The sequence below is a fragment of the Podarcis muralis genome, chromosome Z (assembly GCF_964188315.1).
Source record: "Podarcis muralis chromosome Z, rPodMur119.hap1.1, whole genome shotgun sequence".
Classification (NCBI taxonomy): domain Eukaryota; kingdom Metazoa; phylum Chordata; class Lepidosauria; order Squamata; family Lacertidae; genus Podarcis; species Podarcis muralis.
In genome coordinates, this window is record NC_135673.1 from 46147206 (window position 1) to 46172334 (window position 25129).

Here is a 25129-nt window from a genome sequence, read left to right on the forward strand (position 1 = left end):
CACAACAGGGAGCCAACACAGAAAAGGCCCATTCTCATGCTGCCACCCTCCAGAACTCTCATGGAGGAGAAACACAAAGAAGGGCCTCAGGTGATGATCTCAGGGTCTGGGTCAATTTCCATGTGAAGAGGTGGTCCTTGAGATATTGGAGTCCTGAGCCATTTAAGGGTTTATAGGTGAGCACCAGCACTTTGAATTGGGCCTGGAAACTAACTGGTAACCAATGCAGCTGGGCCAGGGTTGACATTACTGTATATGCACAACCCGCCAAGACCACTGGCTATGCTTTTTGGGGCTGATGGGAGCCATAGTTCAGCAACATCTGGAGGGCCAAAGGTTCCCCACGCCTCATGTAGGTAAACACTGCATTAGATGGACGAAGGATCTAACTAGGATAAGGCTGCTCCCTATGTTCCTTTTATTACAATATATAAACAAATGGTTTTGGGACTTCAGCAAACTAACTAGCTCAAGGTAACTGATGAAGCAGCCACACACAGGTCTGTTGGAACTGTGCAGCTTTATTCAAAATGAAGACAGTGTGGTGTTTCTCCTCCTGACAAGAGATCTGCACTTGACACTAAATGCTTGTACATTTGTATAAGGTGACCAGCTAACCTGCAAAGGAGATGCAGACTATTATGTACAGTTGTACTTAAATGTTAAGTTTTTAAAAGTCACATTTTTTTTACATAGGATTCTACCGGACGGTCCTATACTGTGAACAGAATAATCAAATAACTGTGTAAAAAGAGACGTAGCAAAGTCACAAGACACCCCAGCTTGGGAGAAGCAAAGAGTGCAACACACACGTTGTTAAACTGGATTCGTTCTTTCAGCTGCAAACAATAATAATAAAAATAATAGTAATAATAAACAACTTGGGATGCAGCATTTGTAAAAAGTGATTGAAGTAAAGTTCTCTGGGATTGTCCAACATTCCTTGGGTCCCATTCTGCTTTTTGGTGCCAAGATACCAACTCTGCATGTTTGGTACATGGTTAATATATATATATATCCATTGACTTGCTGGATATGTTCAAGAGAAACGTGGAAGATCTTCAGTCTACTTTCACAACGCTGTAAATCTTACTAACGAACCAGAAGCACGCAAAGAATCCAATCGTTCCTAAAAAAAGAAGAAGAAAAGTTGAGATGTTTACATGCTCCTGGAATGCAAAAGGCACCCTTCCTGGACAGGGTGAAATATTGGGTAGTTCTTGTTACACCACCTAGCACTTGCTTAGGTTACTTTCTCTTTTGTCAGAGAATGGTGGGCTAGAGGGAGTGTTGGTTTGAGTTTGCAATGCACATCTTACCTTCTTAAGCAAAACCGCACGCTCAGGGTCACTTAACATGCACATCAATTACGTGAAAATTGTTAAAGAGATCCTGAGTGTGAAAAGTTGCCTTGAAAACTTAAAAGTCGCATGCAGGGATTATCTATTTAAAATAATAATAGACTGTGTAAGGCTGTAGTTAACTATCCTTGCTCAAGAAGAAACAAAACTCCTGTTAACCTAGCAGCCAAATCCAAGCTGAATATCCACTGTATTGTTCACCCAACATTTTCTCAGTGGCAATGCCATTGGCCTAACCCTGCGACTCACTACCCAGAGTCACTTCTGGGAAGGTGTGAAGAATGTACAGTACACCACTATGAGAATGGAGACAGAAGGTCTCAAGTCAATCATTCTGGACTCATAGTGTTCTGTGAGCCTTTAGAACAGCCCTGCTGGATCAGGCCAGTGGTCCATGTAATCCAGCATCCTGTTCTCACACTGGTGAACCAGGTGCTTCTGGGAAGCCCCCAAGCAGAGCCTGACTGCAAAAGCAACTCTCTCCTCCTGCATTTTCCAGCAACTGCAATAAAGCGGCTCCCAGAGTCCTGGAAGGCACATGGAATTGCCTGCCTCTTTGTGCACTGACTCTATGTTACAAAGGTGCCTGCAAACGTGACATGAAGGCTTGCAACATGAATCCTGCTGTGTGGAAATTCCTTGCAGATGGTCGCAGTGCCTGGAGACAGTCAAGTTGTGCATCCATAGCAGTGACCAGAGGAGGAACGCAGAGAAAAGAAATGCCATGGTGCATCTGCAGCAACACAACCAGGCCCCTTCATGTGCCCCACCTGCAACAACACATGTCTCCCTCCTGCATCAGTCTCTACAGCCACAGCAGGAGCTGTAACTCTCCAGCAGTTTGACTTTACCCCTGAAGGTGCACTCTTCCATTGTCTCCCAAGACAAACGGATGCCAATAACAGTATGTGCACTGAGGTCTACCATAAAGCCAGAATTCCAATACTCCAAATAACTACAAAGCAATGCTCATGTCATGTGTTCCCTCCAGGTATACACCAAACATGAAGAGGGAGTGGAGACGTGCCCTACTGGACACACCTGAGCTTGATTAGTTATGCCTGCCAAGAGGTGCTTATGTGTGTGCAACAGTCTTCATGCATGCATCTTCCACGTGATCAAGGGCTCATGCACAGCTAGGTGCACACAGGTGTCCCTCTGCAGGTATTCAGCTTAGCACGAATCCATTGGAAAGAGCACAACGATGGAGGTGAGAGGACACCAGACTGGGTCCCAACTCCCTTGCCACCCTGTACAGAGGTAGATGGCTCTTTGCACCATATGTGGACATGGCAAGAACACAACAACCTACCCCACATTCTTTTCAGGGAAAGGACATAGCTCAAGTGGTGGATGGAGCATCTGTTTTGCACACCAAAGTATCTGGGTTCAACCCCCAACATCTCCTGACAGGGCTGGGAGAGACCAGTAACTGCGATCCTAGAGAGTCACTGCCTGGGTAGACAATACTGAGCTAGGAATGCCAACATTCTGATTCCTGCTACTTAAAATTTACTACTTAAATTTTGCATCTGTGTCCACTCTTCTGAGCTGCCTTGTTTTTAGGGGTGGGGAAGGGGGGTGTTACTGGTTGGGGGGGGAGCATTAAGAAATAAACTCTGGTTGCTGCCTGTTTCCAAGACATTCACATTTCCCACAGAACTATCTCTATCGCAAATGCATCGCATACGCCCTTCTAGATAGCAAGCCATGAGAGAAGCACAATGGCTTTGCAAGCACCTCCTTATGAACTGAATCCTTATGCATGCATGCAGATTAGGCAGGTCAGTAGCTGCTGCTAACCAAAAGAAGGCACCCTTACAAAGGAAAAATAAAAGGGTTCACCCCGACCCTCTCCCCCTGCAAGCACTGCTGCCCTCTTCCCCACCACCACGACACACCTGGCTTGATATTCTAGTCCCCTCATATTGCCACTTCTCTCTTTTCCCCCAGTTAAGGCCTTTTTTCCCACAGCCTGCTATTATGTTCTGCAGATTACCCTCTTCCGCAGGGTTTGCAGCTATCATCCTTTCAAACAGTGGGGGGACGGCAGATTTACTGCGCTTGATAGGAGATCATACGCCAGCCACAAAAGGATATTTAATTCCTTTATGGGCTTGACATCTCAAAGTCTTTCCAGTCTGCAGTCGATTCTCACTCCTCCCCACTGTGTGAGGCACTCCTATCTGGCGCTAGTGTGACCTCTGTGGCCTCCCGGATCTCACATTTAAAATTTTTGTTTTCTAGGGATCCTCAGATGGATAGATGGAGAGTTAGACAGACAGAGGGCACATAAACACACACACACTCCCCATGCACACATAAGCATCTAGGAGTTCAAAAAAAGGATTTCCAGTTCCTAGATGTTCCGACAGGCTTTACACATATTGCACTGTTGGTGAAAGATCTGCACTGGCTACCTATTAGCTACAGAGCCAAATTCAAGGTTTCACTGTTGATATTTAAAGTCCTAAACAACTGGGGGAGGGCAGCATAAGAGCATAAGCAGAGCCTTGCTGGATGAGGCCAGTTACCCATCAAGTCCAGCATCCTGTTCTCACAGTGACCAACCAGCTGCCAATGGGATGGATATCTAGCACAGCTTTCTTCTAAAATGATAAAATACATCTTTTTTTTATTTTAGGAAGTAATGGGTGCATTATAACCTTCTGAGCTAAGAACACTCACTGAATCTGGGAGGGGTAGATTTGGGGTGGGAGGTAACCTCTCCTCTCGCCCCTGGTAGTTCCTTGAAGAGCTTTAGATGGAACCCCAGAACTACACTTCCTCTCAATGAGACAGTTCTAGCCTCCCTTAGGACCAAGGCTCTCCAAACTCCCTTGGGATCCTTCCATCTCAAGCAGAATAAAACACAGCCAAGAGCCTATTGGTGTTCCAGTATAAACTCAAGCAGGCATAGGGTGGAGAGAGTGGATAAGAGAAAAGCTTTACTCCTTATAGAATACTAGGAACTCATGCAAGACTCAGAGCAGGCAAAAGGAAGTGTCCCCCCCCCCCAAAACAATACAAGTTAAACTATGAAACTTGCTTCCACAAGAGATAATGATGGCCACCAAAAGAGGATTTGACAAATGCATGGAGGATAAAACTATCAACAGCCACTAGTCACGACGGCTATCTGCTCCCTACACTTGGAATATCCGCTGCCGGGAACTGCGGGTGGAGCAAGTGCTCTGGCACTCAGGTTCTGCTTGTGCGCCCCCACAGGCATTTATCTGGGTTGCCACTGTGAGATCAGGATGCTGGACTAGATGGGGCATTGGCTTGATCCGGTAGAATGCGTCTTATGTCATAAACATATTGCATTCCCAACAAAAAAGCTGAAGATTTAGACAAGTTCGAGCAACCAGAGAGCCTTAATACATGAATAATAAAATGGGCATTCCCATATTAATTATTTGGACTCAAAGTCAAAGTGTGGCTTCCAAAGGCTCCATCAAGGTAAAGAGCAAAGGTCAGAATTCCACCACTGCAGAATTACTGCAAACCAAGATCTCCTTTAGCAAAACCACAACGCCAGCGATCAAGCGATACGGTAGTGACTGGAAGGAAACTCAATAAAGCTGTTCAGCTATCCAAGTTCAGCCGTCCTTGCCAACACCAAAACCTGTGATCAATTAGTGCAAGCAAAAGAAATAATTGGAAACACAGGTCAAGAACAAAGCTGCATTCCCCACTCCCCGTGTTTTTGCAAACAGAGACCCTTCAACGCACCTCTCTCACTACAGAGGTAGCTGTCCAAATCCAACCTCCCTATAACATCCAACTTAAAAGTGCCTGGCTGACAAGGCTGTTTTGCATTATCAGTAGCTTTCACCAAGCGAAACAGGATGTTTTCCTAAATAAAAGCATTTTATGGAACATAAAATACCATTCTGATAGCTCATAGTAAACTGTCAGAAGGGTTCCTATCTTAAAGGTTACAGAATGATGTGAAGAACAAGGAGGCTACTCTGTGCAGATTGTCAGGCAACACGAGGGGGGGGGGGAGGAGATCCATTAAGTTGCTCATGTCCTCCCCCCCAAAAAAATTAAGCCTGAAAAAAAGCCTTATCAGGAGAAGAACACCTTTTAAAGGCAGAACACCACATATCTCTTATATGGCATTTTATGGAACACTAGATAGTAGGATTTATCAGAGGTGAATATACTAGAATAAATGAACCACTTGCTCTCACCAGTAAGGGAGTTCTTGTTCTTTATCTGAGGAAAATATGGAATTCCTGAAGATGGAATTTAAGTTTCATGAAGCAACTAAGTCTCCCTCCAGTGGTTGATATCTATTTATTATAATTGTGCATTGCCTTTCAGCAAAAACAAATACAAAATTCATAATGATAAAAACAAACCAGGAAATACCCCAGGGCTATCTGGGAAACCATTAGATCCATCAAACTCTGAGAGCCGACCATCCTCATAGGTCCCTCACCACTGGGGTGGGTGGGTGCTGAGAGCCTAAATCTCATCAGGAAGTGGTGTGACCATGACAAGGGACTGATGTCAATATTCCCTACTTTCAGATCACCCTCGTCCTGCCCAGCCAAGAAAACAAGGTCCAGAGTGTGACCTGCCACATGAATTGGATCAATGACATGTTAGAGCAGCCCCGTGCTTGTTGTGGCAGCCATGATGTCCTGAGCCACCTGCTTTGGCCTGGACACTGAGGTCCCTCCACACGGCTTCAGTCTCAGTGATACAGACCAGATCGGCCTCCTCATTCCCATCAGATCAACAGCAGCAGCACCGAGGACCTGAGGGCTGGCTGATAAGACAACCACAATTCCCCAGGTTTGAGGGAGCCACTAACTGCCTGTGCCCCTCACCAGGCTTGCCCCACACATGGTATCTCCCCCTTGCCTAGAACCACTGCAGTTGGGATTTCCCCTGCTCTCTTCAGCTCCTCTCTTTCCAGGAACACCTTACCTCCCTTAATTTAGAAAAGGGGGGGGGAAACACCCAAATTATTTTTTAAAAAAGATAAAAAGCAGTTAAAACAAATTTAAACATTTTAAAACATTAGGGCAAGGCCATCCCCAGAGAAAATAATGTTATGGGGATGGCGCTTGCCTCTCCCTGATGCCGCTCCCTACGAAGGGGGCAGTGTCAGCCCCTCCTCCTCTGGTAGATTCAGCCCAGGTGGGTTCTCAGTCAGCCAGCCAGCAGGGGGTGGAACAGGGCAGTCTTCCCTCTGCTGGCCAGAGGTGCAAAAATGCCTGCTTCCTCGAGAGGAGGGGGAATTCCAGTGGCTGTGGAGGTGGGCCAGATGAACAGCTCTCTCCTCCATTGTGGATCTCTGGCTGCTGCTACCCCTGAGAGTGAAGTGTCTTGGGACTGAAAGGGCAGAAGGCTGGGAGGCTAACCATGGGTGGGGAAAGAGCCAAGGGCAGTTGGTGCCAGCTATTTCTGGTTTTGTCCCCATCCTCCTCCCTGCTCAATTCCACAAGGAGAAACCTGAGGCTAAGGAAGACAAAACTGACAGCCACACAGACCACCCACACTGCTTGTTGGTGGAGGCTGGTAAAAAGCCAGAAGTTGGTGGGGCAGCGTCCCATTTGCCCTAATGGTCCAGCCTGCACTTCCGCCCTCTGCAGATCTACAGAGGACACTTTTTTCAATGGAACATTAGCTAAACTGGAGGATTCACTGTACCACACTGAACAAGGGGTTCGTGAAATACTCTGGTGATGTGGACGGCAATGCCTTCTAGTTACAGGCCTTGAGCGGAGGGAACCAGCTATTTCCAAACCATGTATTTACAGGGACCACTTCTCTAATTAAAACGCAACATTGAAAGACAAGCACACATCTGGTAGCAGATTCTCTTCCTCATAATCTTGTCTGGATTAGACCCCTCCCTCCCCCTTTATTGCATTATAGACATCACTCTAATAAATGTCTGAAGCAGCCTGTTTGTCCAAAGTGTCCTTTCTTCTAGAAAGGGCACAGCATTCACGTTATCTCTTGCCGCAACATTTTGTAAGCCAGAGCCTCCGTCACTAGCTCTGGAAGCTCTGAGTGCACGAAGAATGCAAAGGGCATGACATTGCACACAAAAAAGGAGAGGCTCACCGGGAAGGATGCATCCCAATGAGGTTCGGCTGGAAATCTCATGTGTATGCATATGAATTGTGAATGTCTGCGCAGTGTTTATAGCCAAGCTATGAGGTCAGTCAATTCCCTTTTCCGTTACATCTCGGTGTTGTGTGCGCACACATGAGATTATGGGTTGCATCCAGTACAGCAGTAAGTTAAAGTCATTCGGTGGTATACCTGTTTCATCGGAGAAATGCTTTGCGCTAATGAAATGCTGCTGCGCAAGAGAACGGACAAGCTGGTTGCTGGTAACTCTGTTGCACAATATACTGCACAACGAGTTTCCGCTAGCAAAAGAGTTGCATTTTATTCCTCTGTTGCACAACTTTGCAACTCACCCATATGCTAGTGCAAGAGCCTTGGTGGTAGTAGGCAGATAGCAATGGATACAGCCCCAAATACACACACACACACACACACGTGCATATATGTTACGAGGTTTTTTTTATGAAACATCCTAACCCTATTCCCACCGGTCTGGTCATAGAATCATTATGTTTGACACTCAAGACGGTCCAGCGCAGTGAGGACTGTTTCTTCCTTGGGTGTGCAGACATGTACTTCCAAACTTGTGGCACATCACTCTTGCCAAATAAGCAGCTCTTTGTTGTTCATTAACAACAAAAGAGGAGCTCTGCTAGATCAGACCAAAGGCATACCTACTTCAAAAACCTATTTCTGACAGTGAAGAACCAGGTGCCTCCCAGGAACCAAGAAAGCACAATGACCCTTCATCCAGAGGTGCCATACAGTTACCATGACTAATAAACCTTGACAGACCTCTCCTCCTCCACGGAATGATATGAATGAGGGCCTGTATGGTGGTGTGGTTCGAGAGTAGGAAGAAGACCTGGGAGACAAGGGTTCAAAACCCCACTCAGCCCCAAAGTTCACGACCTCTTAGCCTAGCCCACCACACAGAGTTGTTTCAAGGATGAAATGGGGGGGGGGGACCATGTACCCCACCTTGAGCTTCCTGGAGGAAAGGTGGGACATAGGTGCTAATAACAAAACAAGTAATTCCTTTTTAGATCTGTTCAAGATGGTGGTCATTGCCATAGTCTTGTGGCAGAAAATCCCACAAGTTAACTATGTGTGTTTTACTGCCGGTCACTCTGCATTCCCCAATTTTATATACAGATGGAGGAACAGCCTTGCTCACTGAAGTGCTGCCCTGCCATAAAAGTGTTAGATGGGATGTTTCAAACCACCCCCACCCCCACCCCAAAGCCTAAGCATCCTCTCTAGTCAACATGCGGGCTCATTTTATTATGCTCAAACTAACATCCCAACCTCTTCTCTTTGATCTTTTGTTCTCCCCCTCCTCTAAACACCATATGTCAGTAATGCAACAGATCAGGAACTACTTCCAGTCTGCATGTGCTCTATAGAAGTACTCTGTGTTGACATGGAGAAAAGCTGCATTTTTATATTTAGTGTGTTTCTTGGTTCCCCACCACCAATGACCATAACCCAGTGGTGAAGCAAAGGATCCTAGATTTCATCCCCAGCATCTCCAGCTACAACTGGGAAAGACTTCCTGTCTGAATTCCTGGAGAGTCACTGCCTGTCAGTGTATACAATACTAAGCTAGAGGAACCAATGGTTGATAAGGCAGCTTCCTATGTTCCTAGGTAATGTCACAATACTTGAAATGAGTCTGTCTATACTGTATTGCACCTGACTCTTCTCAAACGTGCATTTTAGGGAGAGAGAGAGAAGAACTCAAAGCTCTGGCCAACTGCAAGAAAGCAAAAAACAGAATATATCCTGCACTCTGGCAACGTGTGTGTGTGTGTGTGTACGCACATTGGTTTTCTGCAACCAAGAACTCTCTACATCATACCGCTTTCAATCGCCACACAGTGGGGGCTGCTTTCGGAATCTGGAATTCTAAACACAATTTACCCAGGAGATCAAAACTCAATTTTGAAAATGGCATGAACTCACAAGTGAAAATGATGATCACAAAACAGAGGGTGTAGAGTAGCCACCTGCTTCCAACTAAATGCAGCATTTTCTTCTGTGTCCAAGCACGTAAGAAGGACAGTAATCATAAAGCTATCCCTGCACAAAATATACCCATTCACTTACCATATTATTACCCGGAGAATCATACTGAAAATTGCTAGCTACAAATTTAGAAGAACAGAAATAATAATTGCAAGAAGCAGCATGGTATTAGGCCAGCACAATGAGGTCCTGTGTTACCCTCATGGGCTATTGGGGGAGCCCCGAAGACGCCCAAGCTAGGGGCCCAGAAGGGGTGGGAAAGGGGTGAAGAGTCAGACACACAAATCCAGGCACTGCCATCTCACCCATAAAACCACTTGTCTTCCGTGGAAGGGTAGAGCACCACCCAGCCCCATTCTCCTTCAGTGCTCTGGCCCCTGTTGCCTGGGCATGGGAACCCAGTTAGGATCACTGACTGGGAGCAAGGAAAAGACCTATTGCACAAGATGACACAGGGCTCTGCTCTTTTGAAGGTCCCAGGTCAAATCCTGGCAGCCACAGAGCTGTGGAAGCCCCTCCCCTGAGACTTCAAAGAGATGCTAAGACCAGACCAACGACACAATGCTGGATGAAAGACACATTAGCAAAGGCAGTTTCATATAATGTAGGGGTGGGGGACCTTTTTCACCCAGAAGGCCACATACCCTAAAGGGGAATCTGCCTTGCCCCACCCTCCAGCTCAAGGAACCTTAAGGAGGGTGTTGCTGCTGGAGGAACAGCTGTGAGGGGTGAGAGACTCAGTGTTGGCCAGCAGGTAAAGGCTTTCCCTACCTGCCTTGCTCCGCCCTCCAGCCCTAGGAGCCTTCATAAGGGAGCTGTTTCCAGAGGAAGAACTGAGGGGTTAGAGACTGTCTGCCATCAGGGGGTGGTTGGTTTCACCTGTGCAGCTGCACCTTCAGCCTGACAAACCTTTGGAAGGGGAGTCTCTGAAGTATGTGTGCATGAACTTAGCAGTGCTTAGTTTATTTTTTGGCTGCTATTTTGTTAAGGTTGTTTTATAGACTACAAATGCTGTATTGTTTTGCTCATCATATAATATGACCTTTGCTTTAATTGTGATGTTTAGCCCATTTTTTAAGTTGCTGCTTTGTTAACAGTGTTTTATGGATTGTAATTGTTCCACCGATTATTTGTTGATTATTGTATATGACTTATGCTGTACGTGGGATGTTCTATAATGTTATTGTATTGCTATTTATTGTTTTTAAACTGCTTTGGGATGCATCGGAATCAAAAGCAGAATAGAAATATAATAAATCAGCTTTCTGGGAGCCACATAGCAATGCTGGGTTAGACCTGATGCAAAAGTGGGCAGAACAATGGACATAACTTACTGAAGTTCAGTAAGTTATTTTCCACTCATTCCAGCCACAGGTCTACACACACACACACACACACACACACACACACACACACACACTTCATTCCCCCTCTTACAGGCACACAAGAGACATCATTATCATTCACGGACACATGCCAACCAGGCAAAAGCACTCAAAGGGGGGGGGGTGTTCTGGGGAGAGATCAGAAGGCAAAACAGAGAGGTCTGGATATCATGGTTGCTTTGTATTTTCCATGGCACTTGTTTGGTAAGACTGCAACTCTTCGGTGAGTACAAACCTCCAACCCAAAGTCTGAAGGATAAGGAACACACCCATCTTCCTTCTCACAAGCTGATTACCTCCTCTTTTTCATAGTTTGCCAATGGTGCAAACCAGGAATTACCTTCAAGCCATGATTCAAAAAGGTGGTTTGAAAGTGGGTTTGCAAGCCAATGTTTGGAGACAATAATCAGCACTCAGAGGGCTAGAACAAGCAAGCAAAGTGATATGTTCCTAAGCCTCCAAACTGTGATTGGCACATGACGTCTAAATCAGACCTTAACGCGAGAACACACAGGTGTAAACTTTGCCACGGCACATTTAAGCCTCACTGCCCTTCGTATCAAGGAGATCAGGGCTGACATATCTGACTATTTTAATCCCTTTCAGCAGCAGCTGTGACAATTTCAATTATCATTTCCTATATGAAAAGGATATTTCTGATTCTAGCAATTTATATCACACAAGCGAAACTGAAATTGGCAGCTAACCCAAGCTAAACCCAGACAGGCATTAGCATACTGCTTTAGTTCAGAATTAAAACATTTTTTTGTTTTAATGCTAGAATTTATTTGGGGTAAATTATAGGGGGGCCATCTGGAACTTGCCTGCAGAGCTGTGGACTTAAAGACGGGTTTAGCTGGGAACACCAATTCCCATATTTACTTACTAATAATTTTAAATTGGTGAGATTAAATCCTACTCGCTTTCTACTTCCATCCGACTGAAGACAGCTAAAGAAGAAATCCTTCTGCAAGGCCACAAGCAAGGATGAGAAAACCCTTTAATGAAAGCTTCCAGGAGAGCAGCCATGTTTGCTTTTTTATGCAAAGGAGAGTAGGAACACAGGGAGCTGCCTTATACAGATTCAGACTACAGTATTGGGTCCATTTAGTTCAGTAATACCTATACTGACTGGCAGCAACTCTCCAGGGTTTTTCCAGACAAAAGGCTTTTCCCACCAGCCCCACCTGGAGTTGCCAGGGATTGAACCTGGGAACCTTCTGCATGGAAGGCAAATGCTCTGCCATAGAGCTAAAGCCCCCACTCTACCCCTGCCTTCAGCCAAAAGCCTTTACGGAGTCTTGTGGCACCTTAAAGACTCAAAATATCATAATAAACACTTGATAATTTTATTTGTCTTTAAGGTGTCATGAATAGCAAGAGAAACATGATTCTAGCAGAATTTGGGGAATTATTATTTTTTCACTTTTATCATGTTATGCTCCCTGAATACTCTATCCATTTGTAAGCTCAATCCACCCTTCAAATGCACATTGTCCTGGTTCACACGTACAGTAAGAAATCAGCATATGTGCGCATTTGATTACCGGCAGGTGAATGTTAGAAAACACCTTTCAGTGCTGAATGCGCCCTTTATATGACGGAAGAGCATTCACAGCCTCATAGTAATACTCTGAAAGGAAGCACCCAGAATAAAATGGCCCAGGAATGCATGAATTAATGATGGCCACATTCAAACCCAACATTTAAAGCATTATCACACCACTTTAAACAACCATGGCTTCCCCCAAAGAATCCTGGGAACTGCAGCTAAGGGTGCTGAGAGTTGTTAGGAGACACCCTACCCCTTCCCCCTCACAGAGCTACAATTACCAGAGTTCCCTAGGAAGGATTGGTTGCTGAACCATTCTGGTACCTGTAGCTCTGTGAGGGGAATAGGAGTCTCCTGAGAACTCTCAGCACCTTTAACAGACTGATTTCCATAACTCTTTGGTGGAAGCCCTGTGCTTTAAATATATGTCGGGAAGGTGGTTGATGTCTTTGTGCTCTGAGTGGGTCCCATGTGTCACATACTAATCCCACCCATACTCCTATGTTGTGCCCTCCAGATGTTTTAGACTACAACTCCAAACATCGCTGACCATTGGCCTTTTGTAGTCCAGATCATATGGCAGCCACCCAGATAGGGAAGGCTGTTTAAGCCCATATTCTGCCATACTGGGACTTTAAGATACAGGGGTGGGGGAGAAAGGAAGAGCTTGCAGCTGAGTAGTAGAGTATGAACCCTGCAAGCAGAAGGCCTCACCTTCAGTCCATAGCACCTCCTGTTCAAAGGATCACAGGCAGGACGACTCACCTAAGGCAGAGGGCAGACAATCCTGACTTGCATGGAACCAAAGTCTAGCTTGGTACAAGGTGCCTTCGCATATGCTCCTATATGAAAGACATATCTCCCAACTCTGAGACGCTCAAAGACATGAGAAATTGACTCACCAGTGAAAAGGAAGAAAATCAAGACCATGATCATTGTATATCCGAAGTATAAAATGGTGCTGGCAGTTCCTGTGATCTGAAGTTTTGAGAAGAAATAATGGACTGCGTAGATGAAGAGATAGACGGCGGTGAAGCTGCTGGTTAAGAATGACCTCCACCACCAATGATAATCCTAGAGGCAAATCAAAAGAGGTTGAGAGGCAAGGAAAGCATGAAAGACCCCCCAAAAATGCTTCCCATGTTTATTTAGTGGACCAGCTTTAAGCTGTCCTTGCACCTGTCCACACTTACTAGTCTGAACTATGCTTTATTAGATTTGTTTCCCAGAATTCTATTTCACAAATTCCTGCAGGACAAATCTCGCCTACCAAGCCTGAACTGCCAGCCCCTGCAAAATCAGGTGCTTCTTAGGTTTGCCCTTCTCTTCCTCCTCCTGACACTGTCCTGTTGCTGCATCTTACCAGCCAAGAAAACTCACATCAACACTGCCGTGAGAGCAAAATGCTGCAAAGGAGGGGTGAGATGAACAGTCTGTGCCTACATGTTTTTCTCTGTGGGAATGTGTCTGCATGTAAGTTTGGGTGGGTGGGTGAAAAAGAGAGATGTGTGCCTGCACATTTTAGAGACAGAGAAAAAGCTGATCACCCCCAGCCTAGTGCCATTTGACCAAAGAGCTGTTCTTCTTCACAGCCCAGGTGCACAACAAACGGTTCAGAACCCAGTTTGTGGCTCACCCATGTTATCTAGAAAACTGAAACTAATTCCTACACTTAAGAGCTTATTTGCATGGCAGGCTTCAGGTATCTTTACTCAATACAGCTGGTTCCACAAGGCATCTGTTTGCAGCTTGCCTAAACCCCCAAAATCTGTCTACCACAAGTATGAGAATGGAGTGTTATAGACTGTCCACATAACGAAGCAACATCTCTGTGACTCCGCCACTAATATCAGCACCAAGATAAAACACCACCACTTTTATATTACAAAATCTGCATATATTTGCATGACTTTTTTTCTGCTGCTACTGCAGGTCATGGGGAGGAGTTTAGTGCAATCCACCAAAGCTTTGACCAGTCCACCCCTTTGGCTTTCAAAATCATCATGAAGCCTATACACTTTCAGAACTAATGTCACATTACACCCTCTTCCCTTTAGTTAGGGGCAAGATCCCAAAGGGATCTGCAACCAGACTTGCAATTCTTTCTTCGACTAGCTAAACTACGGCTTTCATGGAGCCCTAGATAAAAAGTAATTTTCAGGATGGAGCTACTTAGCAAGGGAATGGGACACAAAGATGGCAAATGTAACAAGGGGACAACCTATGCTTTTTGGGTTTTTTCATTCCAGCTAGTATGCAGATGCAATCGCATCTTGATGATACATTACAAAGACTGATTTGGCATGAAAGCTGCAGCAGTCTGTTACGTTGGCAACAGCAAATAGAAAGGGAGGGGAGCCTCAGTTTCACTCCCCACCCCTTGGCATCTTGGCCTACTGCCACTATGCAGAAGTGTTATCCTCTGCCGCTACTCCTAAACAGCTGCCCTCACAGCCAAGCTGCTTATTCCACAGAAAGGAATCCAGGCTTCCCAAGCACAGCATCACCCACTGTCCCTTCCTACCAGCAGGTCTACTACGCGCAGCTGGCAGCCACAACATGCATAAATCTTTCCAACACAATGGGGCACTGATGCACCAGCAAGCTGCAGGTGTTGGCTCAGCCTCCCTGATGCTGCCAGCTGGTGGTTGATTCCCGTCCAGCAACATACTAAGCTTGGCAACGGAAGTGGCAGGTCAGTTTTACCTCGGCACATAGATGAAAATAGCACAGCAAGACCGTTGCTTCTGAGCATGTAATCAGGAGGATGATAAAGACTAAGAACAAGAAGCCAAACATGTAGTACATCTGGTGAGACCTGGAATGAGAGAAGTCACTGGGTCAACCTTCGCCCAAGATCTCTGCACCCACCCTCCTTTCTCAAGGTTCAGCATCATGAAGGCCTAACAAGGACTGCAGGTGGCATTGTCACAGCAGGAAGAGTTCCAGCCCGCCACCTGCCCCAGTTGGTTAAAGACTACAGTTCATGATATGTTTAATGCCTGGCAATTAGGCTGTGGTTTTTGAGAATCCAAAGCCTCAAATTCTCAGCCAAACAAGTTTCCCTCTGTCAGGTTCCCACCTCTCACCTACATGAACTCAGAAGCCAACTTATGCACATGTGCTTCTGAATAAGTTGCTGTTCTGTACATAGATTACAAACTGGAAGGCAATGGGTCCAGAACAGTGACTCAAACAAACACACAACAGCTTCAGGGTGTGATTCAATTTTAGAACCACTTTCTAAGTATGCAAGATCCTCTCTGGCTCCTTTTGTGGCTCAACTGAAATTCTATATAAAACATTCTATGGGACTTTATAAATAAACTTCCAGAATTGGATAACATCAACTACTGAATGATATATTTGTTAGTTTGGATGTTGCTTCATTGTAAAATATATACTTTTTTCCTGCGCTTTTTGTTCCTTTCCCAAGTGTTTTTTTTATGTCCCTCTTCTTTGGGGGGCATTTGGGAGCTGTATTTCAGCAACATCTGTATTTCACTGCACTCTGTTCCCTTCAGTTAGGGGCAAGATCTTTAAGGGATCTGCACCCAGACTAGCGCCTGCTGTTTTGAAGAACAAATGAATGACCAAACCCCAGCAGGAGGCAATGGGAAGGAGACAAACCCAGAGCAGTAAACCATGCAGAGAGCCAGCAGGCAACCTCTTCTATAGATGGGTGCTTTGGGCCCACACAGCAGCCTTTCTTCATTTAATTATTTCTCACAAAGAAACAGCAGTGTGCCTGGCATGTAGCTTGGTAATTTCGAGTTCAGAAAAGGGGGAGATACTCACCAAATGCTGTTTAAAATGAAGAAGAGCTGGATAAAGATACACCCAAAGGGGAGGATGCCTCCCATGATGATGCCCGGAAGAGGCTTGGTGAAAAAGGACTGCTCCGGGATTTGACGAGGAATCTGGTTTGTACGCACTGGGTGCTCAATGGGCTAGGGGAAGTTAAAAAAAACCCCACAATTAACATGGCAGACACATCTAAGGAAACAGCAAAGCCACATTTAAAAGGTGCAACAATTTCAATATGTAAAAATATGATTATTCCCACAACAGGGAATAATTATTGCTAATGCACCCATGTACTTGGAGGGCCATTTCTGATCTGAGTGAAAGAGCACTGTGTAAGAAAAGCAGTCCCAAATCCAGAGATGTTCCTCTCTTTGCAGAAGACCCCCTCAAAATCTTTCCATGGGCTGCTGTAGTCAAAATGCTACAGCCTGGATCTTCTTTAATTCGTGCTGCAACACAACACAGTGGCGCTATACCACAAGAAGTCTTCGGGCAGTGATTGTGCAAAGGTTGCCAAACAACATGAATATATTTTCTCCTTCTGCTCATCATCCTTTAGACCCAGGTCCATAGGTTCAGGAAAGGAAAGGAATTCTCAAGTGGTATAATAAGGAGCTTTAAATATGTATATATATAATAAACTCTACTGAATTTCTAACCCACCTTCTCCTTGAATCCAAAGTATGCACCGACAAAGGTTAATGGGACAGATATTCCAAACCACATGGCCAAGATAGCAACCAGAGTGCCAAAGGGAATAGCAGCTGAGGATCCTTTCACCCAAAGAATAAGGTTCATTATGAAGAAGTCAGCAAAGACAATTCTGAGGGAACAGAAGATGACCAGATTCAGTGTTGGCATGGCGTTCCTAATTTAAGAACCTAACAAGAACCCAGATGGATCAGGACAAAGGCCCATCCAGTCCAGTAGCCTGCTTTCACAGTGACTAACCAGGTGCCCCAACAGGAAGCCCGCAACCAGAACCTGAGAGAGCAACAGCAACTCTCCCTTCCTAGTATTCACAAGCATTACTGCTTCAGACTGTGGAGGCAGAACCCTGAGGTTCCCCAACCCTTTCCTAACCAACAGGTGCATGTAAGGGCCCTTCAAGGGAAGGAATTCATTTTTTTATCCTACAAGCAGTATCTATGCCTGCACCAATATACTGCGTCCTACAGAAGCCATAGTTTCACTGTAGCACATCAGCAGCAGCTGAAACCACTACCGTGCAACAAACAGAAGGGAGTCTCAGTTGAACATCAGCTGGCTTCAGGCAAGGATGTTGCCACACTCTGCAGCCTGGGACTCATTGCAAAAGCATTCTTAGAGCCAAAGGTACAATGTTCCATGCACTGCCATATTGGACCAAAAGCACAGAGGAAGCCAATTCTAATTAATTCATACAAAAATTATATCTTTCTTTTTTAGCCTGGAATATTTAGGGGGCAAATGTCATCTAATCTCCTGCAAGATGGATATCCTTGCAAACCTAGCACTGTTGTGTATAAAGGCAGGTTGTTGTTGTTGTTGTTGTTGTTGTTGTTGTTGTTGTTGTTAAGCTCTGCCTAAGCAAAGCAAAGCAAATCTCTCTTTCACTCCTCCAAAGGGATAAGGGGGTTGGGAGTGGGGAATCCTGCTAGTCTACAAATTCTCAAAATCAATCCAGTGTATGTAACTGCCTCAGGCTGTTTATGGCATTATGCAAATTTTCTGAACTAGCACAGCATAATCAAGACATCTGTTCTTATTTTGTGCTCTCCCCACCACCCCAGGCAATTATTCAACTTCTATGAAATGGAATTTGCACACTGGAATTTAAACTATCAGCATGGTATTTTGCCATTTTGGACTTTGCCAAGATAGTCATCTAGATGACAGCCAGGATGTACATTTCTGGTTGGGACTTCTGGTATCAGGCTATTTCACACCCTGCTGCCAAACAGTCTAATTTCTAGTCCACTGTCTATTGATATTTTTTAATTTTGAAATGAAAGAGTTAACACAACCATGCTTCCTAAGACCGCCAAGTCCCACATGTCACCTTGCAAGCAGAAACACTGGCAACACTGCCCTAACCATAGTTTGCTCAATGCAGAAGTGACTCTTAACCATCTCAGCATTGCTGATGTGGTCCAAACAAAAGCAGAGCAATATGTTTAGCAATGGCTGGGCTGAAGGAGTTGCTGGAAGGAAGTGTAAAAAGGTGCCACCCAACCGCCTCAGGGACTCCCACTCCAGATTTAGGTAGAGTTTACTCCTTAGCCTTTTCTCCTCCCAAAGATGTCCCACAAGGCAGCGGAGGTATTGAATCAGATACTCTTGAATTATTAGCACTACTAATAATAGACTAAAAGCCAATGCATGACACCATAGCTTGAAGAGTTTCAATACTAAGCAAACCACAGTTAAGGCACTCAAGACTTTCCAAAGATAGTTAAAAAAAGGAGAGGGATTTTAAAAACAAAGTGAAACAGGAATATCAATGCACTTACAAACATGGGGATCTGGTTCATAGCTACATGCACTCAAGAACATGGAAATGAAGAGGAGCTGCATGCGTACAACTGGAGTAACTGAATATACACACTTCTTTAGATACACTGAAACAGAAGTCACCAGACCCTTATATATAGTGGGAGGGTGGAGTGGGGTTTTTCTCAGGAGGGTAGTAGAAAACGGATGATTGACTCAATGGGTATGGTAAACCTGCTGACGTCTGGTGTCTTCTGTTTCAGTGTATCTGAAGAAGTGTGCATGCACAAGAAAGCTTATACCAAGAACAAACTTAGTTGGTCTCTAAGGTGCTACTGGACAATTTTTTAATTTTTTTATATATTTCGACTGCGTCAGACCAACACCTACCTGAATCTAGAACTGGAGTAACTGTCAGTCATGTGATTAAGAAGCATAGGCCTTTGTGCATATTAACCAATTTGCAATGCAGAAAATGAGTTTTATAAAAAGAAAGGTGTGAGGAATACTAACCCAGGACACAACAGAGCTGTCAGCAACACATTTGTCTTCCATTTTTCACCTCTAAATGCTGAGAAGAGGAGAAAAAAAGCAATCACTACATTTAACACATTTGAAGTAGCTGGAAGAAATTTATTTATTTTTAAGTCTCAATAATTTTAACACTAGATTGCTTACCATAGTACTATGAACTGCTTTGAATCTTCCCTGCTTATAGAATCTGAACCCCAAGGAGTGCTGATAACGATCCTCTGCCATAATTCAAACCGGCTCAATATCCTGTTCATAATTGACAGCCAGGATCCAGGAAAGCTTTTCAGGTTCTCTCCCCACCCTATGTACTTGTGTTACATTTCAAGCAAACCTCCCCATGTTTCACAACCAATTTGCAAAGGGTCATGAGAAAGAGAGAGGGCACTGCAGTTCAGAAAAGGAGTGGGGAGGTAAACACTGCTAAGAACACCATTTTCTTATTCTGTTACCTCATGGTCTTTCCTGTCAGTTCCCATTCTACAAAGGTAGAAGAAAGGCTAAGAGATTTGACCTAGGACAGCCAATCAAGGGCTGGGCAAGAACCACCCTTGGCTTTCCACTTCCAAGTATGATCAGTGGAGGTGAATGGGGGCACTGCCCCCCCTCGCCCCCAACCAGCCCACACTTGCCTGCCTTCCACATATAACCAACCCAGGGGGTGGTGCTGTCTGTCGGCTTCCTTAACCTCAGTGCTGCCCTTGTAGAATTCAGATGGGAGGAGCATGATTGCAAAACTAGATTCAGCAGGCTCTGCCAGTCATTGGCTCTAACTCTGCCTATCACGGTCCGCCTACTGTTCCCCCACCTTCCGCCCTACCAGTCTCAATTGGGTACCACCGGCCGCTGAGCACAATCTCTGTGGTTTCAACAGCCTGGCAACATTCCATTACACAAGGCTTGCACTTACTTTTGTACATCCGAGCAGATACGTAGCCTGCTGGGGTCCCCAGCAAGACCCACAGCACGACGGCACAGGTCATCAAGGCCCCCCTGTTGGCTGGCGAAAGGAATCCAAGGCAGGCAAGGACTGAAAGTGTCAACACAGAGAACAAAAGTGTGTTACAGAAGAGGTTCCCTGGTGTAAATTGGTGCAATGTTCCAAAAATGCAAATGGGCCCCCAGGGTTGAAACTTTCAAAACACAGGGTGAAGACATTTCCTATTTGTCCAGGCATTTAGATCTTGAAGTATATGATTTTCCAAGATATTTACCAACTGCTGGTTTTACTGTATTTCAACTGCAATATTGTGGCTTTTAGTGATGGGAATTTTTTCAATCTGGTTGCTTTATTGACCTGCTGTTAGCTGCCCTGTGCTCTATAAGGGAATAAGGGCAGGATATAAATTAAAAATAATAAATGCGCCCACCCAAAATCGGAATGTAAGGAGTTGCCTTATGCTAGTTCAGACCATTGGGTCCATCTAGCTCAATACAGGTATCTCCCCACTAACGTAACAGTCAACGTTCCTGGGTACTGTGCATATACATGAAATCGCATTTAGTGGGGAAAACCATCTAAGAAGCCAAACTCCGCCAAACTCCACCACAATCTCTCCCTCCAGACTTCCTTTTTCAAACTCCAACTCTCCACAGGCCTCAAAGGTCGATGCAAAGGCTCATGGGGTCAAAGCTGTAAAGGCCCCTGAGATTGCTACCCATTTCCCCACTCTTCTCATGCCATATTTGCAGTTTTCCTGCTCTTTTCAGGCTGTTTCTGCCCCTTTCCAGCCATTTGTCAAAGAGAAGAACAACTACCAGACTTTTAGAAGACATCTGAAGGCAGCCCTGTTTAGGAAAGCTTTTAATGTTTAACAGACCACTGTATTTTAATATTTTGTTGGAAGCCGCCCAGAGTGGCTGGGGAAACTCAGCCAGATGTGCAGGGTATAAATAATAAATTGTTGTTGTTGTTGTTGTTGTTGTTGTTGTTGTTGTTGTTGTTGTTGTTGTTATGCAGTTTAAAACAAGTTATTTATTTCCTGTGCCACACTTGTACACAGTTGTGGGGAGAGAGCAGCTCTCCAGGATTTCAGGCCGGGGGGGGGGGGGAGTCTTGCAGCCCTGCCTAGAGACATGAGGGGGCCTTCTGCATGCAAAGCAGGTGCTCTACCATTGAAATAAGGCCCTCCCCTCACCCACCAAGCTTTTGAAAGGGATGAGGAACCTGTGGGTCTCCAGCTATCATTGGACTGCAACCTGTGTCAGCCCTGATCAATGGCCACAACAGCTGGGGCTAATGGGAGTTAGGAGCCCAGCAAGCTTTTGGAAGGCCAGAGGTTCCCCATCCCAGTTTTAGAACAGCTTTATGTCCTGTGGGGAATCCTTTCCCCATGAGAATCACCTGACAAGGAAGACCCACTGCAGGACCCCAGTACTCTGCAGAGGCTTCTGGGACATGTTTGCAGGCAAATGCATGGGAGCACTAGGCAGCCTTACTGAACTGCTGGGATGGCTCGGTTGGCGGAGCACAGGAATGCAAATCTCCAGGCTGCGGGTTCAAACCCTACTCTGGGCAAAAAAGATTCCTGCATTGCAGGGACTAGATGACCCTTGGGGTCCCTTCCAACTCTACCATTCTGCGGTTCGAACTGTATCAGTATTGATAGCATGGCTTCTTCTGAAAGGGAAAGCCTGCTTGTCAGTACTGATCCTCCCAACCAAAGAACCCTTGGCAAGCTCCCAATGAAAAGAACCGTGGAATTGTAGAATTGGAAAGGACCCTGGCAGCCATCTAAGTCCAACCCCCCGCAATGAAGGAATCTCAGATTAAAGCTCAGAGTTTCCTGAAACAACAAACAACGAAATACTCTGCCTTAGAAAACTGCACCATTCTTTGTGCAAAGCAAACGCTGTGTATTGCTTAGCTGCAACCCTTCCCTCACACACACAAAAGAAAGCCCCATGTTCAACCCTGCTGCATCTTCTAGTAGGACTGGGGATGCCTTCACCTTAAGCCCCTGACAGTCAGTGTAGACAATGAAGCTATATGAAACAATGGTCTGACTTGGAATAAGACATCCTCCTAGGTGACTAGTCCTCAAGATCTCAGTTGGTTTTGTGACTACTCAGCTCCACTGTGCATAACTGTAGGGTGATGAGCTTACACAATTTTTTTTTAAAAAAACTTTTCTCCTGATGGCTACTACTGCTGCCTCAAAGTATCTGTCTTCCCAGCAGCCAGCTGTCCCCAGGTTTACATGGGGTGGAATTGCATATGCAAAACAGGCAGCACAAGAACACACAGGAAGCTGCCTTATTCAGAGTTGGACCACTGGTCCATATAGCTCAGTTCAGTGAACACTTACTGGCAGCAGCTCTCAAAAGAGCCGCTGAGAATCCTTGTAGACAATGCTGAGCTAAGTGGACCCAAGGTCTGACTCGGCATAAGGCGGGTAAATATTAATAATATTGGTAACAACATAAACACACAGAAAGCCAGTATTGCATAAATAACTATGATGATTTCAGCCAACCTCCTGCTACTTACATAAGGTAATAAATGTCATTATGAAAATCTGCGTCCCTTGCCCCAGGAAGACAGAGAGCAGCATGCCCTTCCTGGGAGGCCTAAACACATCTCCATGGACCAGCTTCCACCCAAACTCCTCCTGGGCGTCCTCCTGTAATAACATCTCTTTATTAGGCATACATCATGCAACAGTGAATTAGTACAAGCCAGACGTGAAATTCACTTTCCTAGCCTGATTATCTTCCAGGTTTTGTTTCTGAAGGGGACTAATTGCATCAGCGTTGTTACTCACTGGTTTTACAACTCCCTAATGGACTGCTGGTTGGGGGTGGGGGACTTGCGTGCGCAGAGGATGTAGATATATTAAGAAACGCTTATCTTGAGGAGGAGAAACAAACATTAACATGCTTAGCTAGAGTGCCGCAATGTTAATTGATATTAAACAAAAGATCATGTTCAATTTAAGTGGTATCGCAAGCACTCGACGCATATATCCATCTTTGTCTTCTGTTGCCTAACAAGCCAGTTTCAAATCTGACATGAAAGGAAAGGAAATACCATGCCACAAAACCAAGGCCTAGGTTCTATCAGGTGTCAACTCCTGTGGTTTCCACACACTATAGGCTGGCAACAAGGCAGCGGAATAAAACATGAAATCAAAAACACTGTTCCAAATCAAAGATGCTGTTCTGCACCCCCAACACTGCTGAAACATTCGATTCCCTCTTTTTCATCTGGGGTTAGTTACTGCACCAATGTGACCAAATGTTAGCTTAAGTTCTCTAAACAGATCTTCGTGGCAGAATACTCCTCCCCAAAACAAGTCACCCCTCTTTTCAGTCCATATTGTCAACATCCTTAACTTTTCTTCTTGTTCCCAATGGCAGAGAACAACACCTTCATGGCAAAGGTTTAGTGGCAAACTCCCTTTTCCAAACTCAAAATTTCCTTTCAAATCAGACATTGTGTAATGTATCTCAAAGCACTCGGCAATGGGCATCTCCATTTCTGTCCACTTAACAAAAGCCAGTCTAGAAAAAAGAGGTGCCAACACTCACTTAAGAAATACTTGAGCACATATTTTGCTGAGCCTCCATGATGAGATAGCTCAGGGGAAATTATTTTTAATATTTTTAAAGGGTTGTTCTGATACTGTTAAAAAAATGTGTTTCTAAGATGCCCCAATGAAGGCAATTCATCTTTCCAAAATGCACTGGGAGAAATAAAACACATTGGCAGTTTGCAAACATGTTTTTATGTCTCTGTGTTTCCACCTGTAGCAATGCATACAGGTGATACACCACATATGTTCATGGTGTATGCTATCTTTTTTTAATGGTGTATGCTATCTAAAGGCAAGGGAACCATGCTTGTTTCCCTTCAAAACGACTGTTCTAGTCAAAAACAAGTACATCAGAATTTCAATCAAATAAAATTCATTTTCTTAATCAACTGAGATGCATTCAGTCAGATGAGAACCCCACGTCAAAATACCAGGAGTCCTCTACGCGCCAAAACAGAGGGTATTACCTATCTGGTGGAATTAAAGAAAGTGAGGTGAACATTTTGGACTCATCCACAGAACTTGCTTACTGAGCATCTGTCCATATCTGCTGATCAGCAACTGGTTTGACTGGAGGCCTTTCTGGGAAGTGTGTGTTAGTCAACAGGCCACACAGCTATTCTGAGAGTAACTCCTCTTTCTCTAACAAATTTGCAGTTGGGGAAAACAATGAAATAGAAGCTCAGTAACTTTTCTTCACTTCCCTATCATTACCAATGCAAGCTACATTCCTTATTGAAACGTGGCCTGGGAATTGTTTCTTGCCCTCTGCAATCTTGTTCCTGCACTAAACAAAGACACTTTAGGTAGGGAAAACTTTAAGAAGGATGTTGACAAGCTGGAAGGTGTGCAGAGGAAGGAAACCAAGATGATCAAGGCTCTGGAAACTAAGCCTTATGAGGAACGCTTGAAGGAGCTGGGTATGTTTAGCCTGGAAAAGAGAAGACTGAGAGGAAATACGACAGCCATCTTCAAATATCTCAAAGGCTGTCACATGGAAGAGGGAGCAAGCTTGTTTTCCCCTGCTTTGGAGGGTAGGACTCAAACCAATGGCTTCAAGTTACAAGAAAGGAGATTCTGACTAAACATCAGGAAGAACTTTCTGACGGTAAGAGCTGTTTGACAGTGGAGCAGACTCCCATGAGAGGTGGTGGGCTCTCCTTCCTTAGAGGCTTTTAAGCGGAGGTTGGGTGGTCATCTGTGATGGATGCTTTAGCTGAGATTCCTGCATTGCAGGGGATTGGACTAGATGACCCTTGGGGTCCCTTCCAACTCTTAAGATTCTATGATTCTAGGTACTCAGGCACCCAGCAATTCTTCCACCCTCCAAAGGTGGGCACTTTCCACAGAAGGGTGTGG

At 45.0% G+C, this 25129-nt stretch overlaps 1 protein-coding gene across 1 annotated transcript in view; it reads right to left on the minus strand.

Annotated features, from left to right (window-relative positions):
• Positions 1-501: 501 nt before the first annotated feature.
• The window catches only part of LOC114588930 (transmembrane 9 superfamily member 2-like), a 47583-nt gene continuing 22955 nt past the window's right edge, over positions 502-25129 (minus strand). The window contains exons 10-17 of the mRNA XM_028714733.2: positions 22726-22858; positions 20146-20265; positions 19218-19275; positions 16896-17055; positions 16224-16375; positions 15132-15243; positions 13328-13499; positions 502-1129 (exon numbers count right to left, since the gene is read on the minus strand). Coding sequence (XP_028570566.2) covers positions 1062-1129; positions 13328-13499; positions 15132-15243; positions 16224-16375; positions 16896-17055; positions 19218-19275; positions 20146-20265; positions 22726-22858 — 975 coding nt within the window. The 3' untranslated portion in view covers positions 502-1061. The remainder of the gene's footprint in view (positions 1130-13327; positions 13500-15131; positions 15244-16223; positions 16376-16895; positions 17056-19217; positions 19276-20145; positions 20266-22725; positions 22859-25129) is intronic.